The 7,466-nt window shown below is 59.5% G+C and overlaps 1 protein-coding gene across 3 annotated transcripts in view; it reads right to left on the reverse strand.

Annotated features, from left to right (window-relative positions):
- Window positions 1-75: 75 nt before the first annotated feature.
- Window positions 76-7,466, reverse strand: part of COQ8A (coenzyme Q8A) — a 38,095-nt gene continuing 30,704 nt past the window's right edge. For all 3 annotated transcript variants that reach the window (XM_023530998.1, XM_023530997.1, XM_023530996.1), the window contains 4 exons: window positions 5,190-5,264; window positions 2,672-2,794; window positions 649-734; window positions 76-504 (listed from right to left, as the gene is read on the reverse strand). In XM_023530998.1, coding sequence (XP_023386766.1) covers window positions 226-504; window positions 649-734; window positions 2,672-2,794; window positions 5,190-5,264 — 563 coding nt within the window. In that variant the 3' untranslated portion in view covers window positions 76-225. The remainder of the gene's footprint in view (window positions 505-648; window positions 735-2,671; window positions 2,795-5,189; window positions 5,265-7,466) is intronic.

The raw sequence follows: 7,466 nt of genomic DNA on the forward strand, positions 1-7,466 counted from the left end.
CCCAGCCATGTCCCACCCACCCCCACACCTTGGGCAAGTCGCAGCTAAGACCCAGTGATGCTGCCGAGACCCCAGGCCCATCCCAATCCGGTTCTCCACTGTCTCCCACCCCAGCCCCAGAAACACTGCCCGCTCAGGGGCCTGTCCCTCCAGCTCAGTCCCAAAGCAGACAATCGCTGTCCCCTGTCCCCACCCCACCCAAACCGAGCTTGCTGCAAGGCCGCCTCACCTCCCACAGCCACTCACGTGGCATATACTTCTCAGTCCCCCATGCTGCCCAGGCACTGGGGCCAGAAATGACATGGGCCCTGGTTCTGCCCTCCACAGCCCCCATAGGGACAAGCACACACACCAGGCACCCACCTGGATCTTCATGGCCACCTCACGGCCACCCTTCATGCGGGCCAGGTGCACCTGCCCGATGGAGGCAGCTGCAAAGGGCCGCTCCTCAAAGTACTCCAGCTTGTCCCGCCAGTTGGGGCCCAGGTCATTGTTGAGAGTTTTCTAGAGGGAGAGGCCAGGGAGGGGCCGTGAGCACAGCGCAGCCACCTGGGTCGCCCCAGGAAGCGCCTCCCACGGGGCCCCGCAGCTCCCCTGTGAAGAGGGGAGGCCGGGAGGACCCAGGTGCCCGGGCGCTGCTTTCCTCACCATCATCTGTTTCAGCGGCATGAAGTCCGCGCTCTGCCGCACCCGCTCGAAGATCTTGGCCAGGTGGGGATTGATGAAAGCATCGTCTGGAAGGCACCAGAGAAGTCAGGGGGCAGAGGGCTGACCCCTGACAAGGAGCACAGGCCGGAAACAGCAGTCTCCCGGGAGAGCGGCCCCCCTGAGATGCTGCTCCACCCTCCCACACACCTGAACCCCTTCTCAGAGACAAGGCGCAGGCCCAACGCCACACGGCAGGACCGGCCTGAGTCCTCCTGGCACCCTGACAGCCTTTTCCACTGGCACACCGGTGGACAAAAGTTCCAGAGGGGACACGGGACACTGACCTGAGTGTGCACACTCCTGGGGCACCGTGGCCAGCAAACCACATCCAGAGACCCCCGCGCAGCCCAGCACGGCACGCCCCACCCAGCGGGGCGACCTGCATAGCCCAGGGCCCTGACCTTCGACCTTCGGCAGCGGGGGCAGCGTGTGCCCTGGCTCTGAACTCAGCCACCGACCTGAGAAGGTGGCTTCTTCCACACAACAGGCGGAGTGTTTCGCAATTATATGAGGGCAATTTTAGGAAACAAAGTGTAATAAAATGTAGAAAACACCCATAATCTGATCTCCTACAGAGAACCACAGACTGTTCTAGGCTGCCTTCCGCACGCGGCCGCCCCTCGCAAGCCCTCTTCCCTGCCGTTTAGTTTTCTGAAATGTTCTGAAATGGCACTGTTGGCGGGGACCTAGCATCGCCCCGAAGTCTGTCGTGCAGCCCGACGGCCACTTGCTTCGGCCACTGTTCAGTCAAGCCCCAAATAACACCATTGCACTCAGGGACCCCACGCTCGGTCCCATATTATCATGAAGCTGAAAAATCCCTATCACCTAGTGATGTCACAGCCACCACGGCGTCATAGCTCAAGGCGTTCGTGCGTGCGGGGACTGGCATAAACGAACCTGGGCCACCCGTCACATAAAAGTGTCTGTCACACATACAGCTATGCACAGCACATAACACCTGATGAAAAACAACTGTTACTGGTTTATGGATCATACTTTCTATCATTTTACAGTGTACTCTACCTATTAAAAAATAGTTTGCCGTAAAGGGACAGCCGTGTTACACGGGTGGCCTCGTGAGGTGTCCCACGTTTACTGCGTCTCTTGATGCATCATTTTCGCTTGCGCTTGATTTAACCTCCTGTTTCTCACGGACGCGCTGTACGGGCCGGGAGCCTCGGTCAGGAGGCTCCGCCAGAGCTGGTGTGCGGGGCGCTGTGCCAACGGGCACTGGTGATGTTCGCACGATGAAAACTGCCTAACAACACATTTCTCAGAACATATCCCTGTCATTGGGCGGCACACATGGCCAATCTGTGATAGAGGCTCTGACCGCACCTGTGAGGCTCTCGTGGAGCCGGGGCTCGTGCGGCGGATGACAGATGGCGACCGCTCCAGACCCGCAGCCACAGGCAGCGCCCATGCCCAGCCCGCCCGCCCCGTGACCTCCAGCCTTACGCTTGGCCGATTCAGCGAGGCCATCTGACGGCTCGTGAGGGAATCGCTTTCAAATGTCCACTCGGACTGCCAGCCTCTCGGGCACCCCTCCCGGGGGCACCACGGGAAGCCCCCAACCTCAGCTTTGCTGTTGGGGCCACAGTGAGGTGGCCTTCTGCTCAGCTGCTGTCCCCAGCCTTCCCTCCTTTGGGCCACATGCCCTTGTCCCCAACATCATGGTGTGGCAGGCAGGCGTGTGAGCCCCCCAACCAGTGCTCTCCGGCCAATGTGGGAGGGGGGGCTTGGCAGCCAGACTCTTGCCAACTTTTGGGATGCCAAGACCACCTCTGGATATCTCAAAACACCCAGGAAGAAGCAAGAACCATGGCTGTGGGCTCCTGTTTAAGAGTTTTTTAAATATCCCGGGCTAGTCGCCAGCCAGGGTCCAGGCATGAACGGCAGTGGGCAGAAGGCGCGCCTCCCGGCCACCCCCAGAGCCCGTGCACCGGGCGGGCCCACTCACCCTGGATGCTCAGCATCTGGCCCAGCTTGAGCGCCGCGCCCCGCACCTTGCACAGCGTGCTCACGATGCGCTCCACGTTGGCCTCCGACAAGAAGGGGCTGGAGTCCAGCACGGCCTTCTTTCCTGTGAGCAGGAGCCAGGTCACCACGGCACCCCCGCCCCTCTCAGGGTGGCCGGTGGCCTCACTCAACCCAACAGGGCCACAGGGCAGGAGGAGGAAGAGGCCGGGCAGGGCTCACAAGTGGCCCCAGAGAGGTGGCAGTCAGGTGGGCACCAGGGACAGACGCAGCTCCTCTCCCCAGCAGTGCTGAGGCTCGGGGAGCTTGGTGTAACCCGCCTGCTGTCCACTAGCTGTGTGCCTCGGGCAGACCATGCGCCTCTGGTCCTCTTTGGTAAACACAGGACAATAACGGGGCATCTGGGTGTGGGGGATTTTTAAGTGATTCCAAAATGCCCAGCACACAGCCTGACAGGAGGTTCACGCTCCTTTTCCTGGTGCCCATAAAACCAGCGTCACGCTGCAGCAGGCCTGTGAGCCCCCAGCAGCGCCCTCCGACCAACATAGGGGGCGGTGGCAATTTTAGCCCTGTGTTCCACAGCTGTAGAAATGCCCTCTAGGGCCACCCAGGTCTCTCCAGGCCTGACCCCAGCACCCTCCCCACCTTACACACACACACATGCACATATGCACACACACGCACACGCACGCAGGGCCACTTCCTCCACATCAGTCCCCGGGGCCTGGAGGGGACACACCAAAGGGCGCAGTCACCTGGAAGTAGGGGGCAGGCACTGGGAGGGAAGGGCCTGGAGGGACCTAAACGCAGGTGAGAAGGGCTGCCAAGTCATTGTCCCTTGTGCCCTTCCCAGTGTACTGGGCAAAGGTCGCCAGCGCCCCTAGAGTCACTGCGCGCTCACCACAGGGCCAGCTGGCTGCAGGGAGAGCCAGCTCCTCAGGGAGGGGAGCTAGGGCGAGGGCGGCGCCCGCCCACTGCTGCCGCCTCTCCCCTCTCCCAGAGGCCCTGCGGCCGCGGCAGGGGGAGTTCGCGGGGACCTCAGGGGTGCAGATGGCCTTCGTCCCGTACACTTGGGGTGGTAGAGGGCAGGGAGATGACGCAACAGGGCGGCAGGGGGGCCAACTGAGTCCAGCTGCCACCCAGCGGTGCAGCCCCGGGCTCAGGGCCCCGTCCCGACCCCAGTGGCCCTGCCCAAATACTGAGTCGCCCCTGTCCTGGGTGGGAATAGCTCTGCTCGGCTCTCCCTCTGCCCTCCCCGAGCTCCTCCAGCGCCCTCTTAACTGTCCTCCAGCCTGCGACACGGGTGCTTTTCCCACCCGCCGTCCTGCGAGCCCACTTAGATCGGAAACCCCGAGGGCTGTCCCACGGTGCCTGGCACTGTCCTCGGCCCTCATCACCACAGGCCTGGCCCAGACTCAGACAAGGACTGAGCCAGGTCCTCAAGGCAGGAACGAGAGGCGGCCCGTGGGCCACAGCGCCCCAGAGGCCGCTCAGGAAGCTGGAGCAGAGCTTGGGGGCTGCCCAGGGCCATCCCGCCCTGGCCTGAACCCCAGGTCCTGTGGTTCCTGGGCCCCTTGATTCTCAGCTGGAGTCACCGCCACTTCACTGACAAAGGACACCAGCTGTAGCCCTGCAGCTAGTCTAACTCTCCTGCTTGGACATGGTAGGACGGAAAGTAGCCAGCTTCGGAGGGGACGGGAGGGGGCTGCGCCGAGGAAGCCAGGCTTCAATCCTCGAGGCGTCCACGCCAACACTAAAAATACCCTCGCTAAATCCTGTCTTGTCCCCTGGCCCCTTCCAAGGACACAAATGGCACCCCATGACCCCTGTACTCAGGGGCCTGTGGGGACAGGCTAGTGCCTTCTCTCTGGGGCCCCCCTTGTCCCAAGAGGGTCTTGTGGGTGAAGAAAGGCCATCTATGTAACTGGCAGGGCCTCTAGGAGAGCCCATCCCTAAGCTGACAGCCAGGACTATAGGGGCAAGACAGTGGGGTGTCACTGAGGGGTCCCCATGAAACAGGGAGATGTCATACTAAAATGAGCAACACCCCCTGGGGGGCCCGAGTGTTCTGACCTGATCTCTGGCTAACTCTGGGAGACAGGGGACAGCGGCATCACGTTCTTTGCCTCAGAGACAGAGGGCCCTGTGGGGTCTGTCCCAGCGGCACCCACATCCTTCAGCCACATCAGGAGCCCTGGGCACCTAACCTGGCGAGACCAACAGGCCCAGCAGCTCCAGAGAGTGGGGTCAGAGGTGGGGCCGAGAGCAAGGCTCCAGGGGCGTCAGGCGGGAGAAGCCAGGAAGGATGAGGGGAGCCAGGACGGGCTGAGCAGCCTCGGACCTCAGCCAACCCCGGGGTGCCACTTACATGGAACACAGGTGATCACGACCCTGAAGGTGGAACATGAGGTCCCTGGATGCCTCAGGACCAGGTGGAGGCTGGGGGCTGGCAGGCCCACCTCCCAGAGTCACCCTGCCCTCCAGTCAAAGGCCCAGCTCACCTGTGCGCTCCTCAGAGCGGAGGCTCTTCTTGGCTACCTCAGCCAGGGCCCCGAAGCCCAGGCCCACGGCCAGACCTGCAATGACAGAGGGTGGCAGTCACTGGCCTTCATGTGGGGTTGGGGCTGCTGCCCAGCACCCTCCACCCAGGAGCCCCGGAGCCGCCCCACAGACACCAGCCTCAGCTCCCTAGGGACCCTCGCTGACACTCCCAACATTTGAAAAGGGAAGGGAAAAGGTAGGAGACACATCTGCTATTTTCAGAGAAGATGGGGCTCAAGGTAGGTGCTGTGTGTGAAAAAAGCTTCATCTGCCCATCACCTCTGCTAATCTCTAGGCTCAATGACACACGAAAGCACCCCGAGACAATGTACAACTGGGAAACGCACCAGGAGGACCCGGCACGCATGGAGGATGGACCAGGAACGGGGCCACCCACGGCACCGCCTGTGAGAGGAGCCTCCAATTCTCCAGAGTGCTCTCACTCAGTTCGCTGCGACTGGAAGGAAAGGCCTCGCTACGGGGATATAACGCAGTCACTGGTGCAATTGGAATATTTCCGCAAAAGCAAAAGCCTGTCCCCAACCCAAGCCATGGGGACACACAGGAGCTCAGGCTGCAGCCCTCAGGCCCTGACAGTGTTCTAAGGACAGGGGTAGAGTACCAGTCCCCTTCGTAGCCTCTAAATCAAAATTCGTTAACACCTCACTTACCCCAGACGCCTGAGGACCCCAACAGTTGCCACAAAGGCCAAACGGAAAGGCCAGCAGCCTGGCGCTCGGAGCCTATGTGCTCTGCTTTAAACACAGTTGTAGCTGGATGGGGAGTGGGGGCGGGGGGCACACATTAGCAGAGGGAGAGGGAAGAACAGATGGCTGACCACAGCAGAAGGGACAGCAAAGATCCAGTGATGACACCAAAGACACACTAAGGCCAGTGGCCTCGGAGAACACAGCCCTCAGGGGCCAACGGAACAGCAGCCCCCACTCCCCTGGGGTGGGCTCATGCCAGCTGCTCCGATTAACAGACAAGGAAACCTGCACGTCCCTGTCCTAAACTTTCTATAATGAGTATGTGTTGCTTGTATGAAAAACAAAAGCTCCTGCCTCATAGGTCATGGTGAGAATTAAATGAGCAAAGGGCTCTCAACAGGGCCTGGCACAGGTACTGCTGTAAACGTGTTCGCTATTATCATCATTCTTCTCATTAAAAATGGTTAGACCAGTGCTGTGCGAAAGAAGCACAATGCGAATCACTGACAATATTTTTAATTTTCTAGTAGCTACATTAAAAAGAAGCAAAAAGAAGCATGAGAAATGAATTCTGAGCATATGTTTTATTTAACCCGGTATATCCAAAATATTATCATTTCAACAAGTACTCAAGTAAAAATTATTAGAGATATTTTACTTTTTTGTTTGTTTGTTTGTTTTTGGTCTTAGGTCTTCAAAATCCTGTGTGTATTTTACTCTCAGAGCATGTCTCAGTTTGGACCAGCCACATTTCAAGTGCTCAACATCCCATGTGGCTGGTGGCTGCCGCAGGGGACAGCACAGGGCACAATAGGCCAAGATCTGGCAACCACGGGAAGAAGCCACGGTCATCTGGAAATGACCCTCGGTGTAACCCCAGCGCCCACCACAACATCCTGGCGTATTGGGAGGCAGTGCCAGGGCCGGTGACCACCCCCCATCCAGCTCCCGTGGTTACCGGGCATAGAGCTGGGAGCCAGGTCTCCAACCAAACATTAACTCCCCTGCGGCCTGCCCACCTCCGCCTCACCCAGCAACTATCCCACTCAGCAAAATAGATGACAACAGGCAATAACCTTCCAACTGCAGTGACTTTCGGCAACATCTTTATATCTAGATTTTTCTGTGCGTAGATCGAGTCCGAAGACAAACCTACAAGAGGCAGATGGTGTCAGGTTATCCCTCCTGCCTGTGGTCAGCAGACACCACAGCTGTTGGGAGAACCTCCTTCCTCAGGCAGAGGAGCCCCCAGCTTCCCCTGCTGGGCTCCCCTCAGATACTCTGTCAAACTGTTCTCTGGCCATCTCTAGGCGGCAGGTCACAGCCACAGCTCTCCAAGGCCAAGGATCTGTCATTAAATAAATCACCAAAAGAACATTCTACAAAGGACGCCTTAGGCTCCTCCTTGGCCCTACGAGCTCCCTCAGGAGCAGCCCAGGGCCAGGCCAGAGGTGCTGCCAGCAGCGAGTGACCTTGGCCTCAGGAGCTCCTACTCCAGTGAACAGAGAATAGGCTGGCTCTCCCGCC

Source organism: Pteropus vampyrus, unplaced genomic scaffold, assembly GCF_000151845.1.
Source record: "Pteropus vampyrus isolate Shadow unplaced genomic scaffold, Pvam_2.0 Scaffold60, whole genome shotgun sequence".
Classification (NCBI taxonomy): domain Eukaryota; kingdom Metazoa; phylum Chordata; class Mammalia; order Chiroptera; family Pteropodidae; genus Pteropus; species Pteropus vampyrus.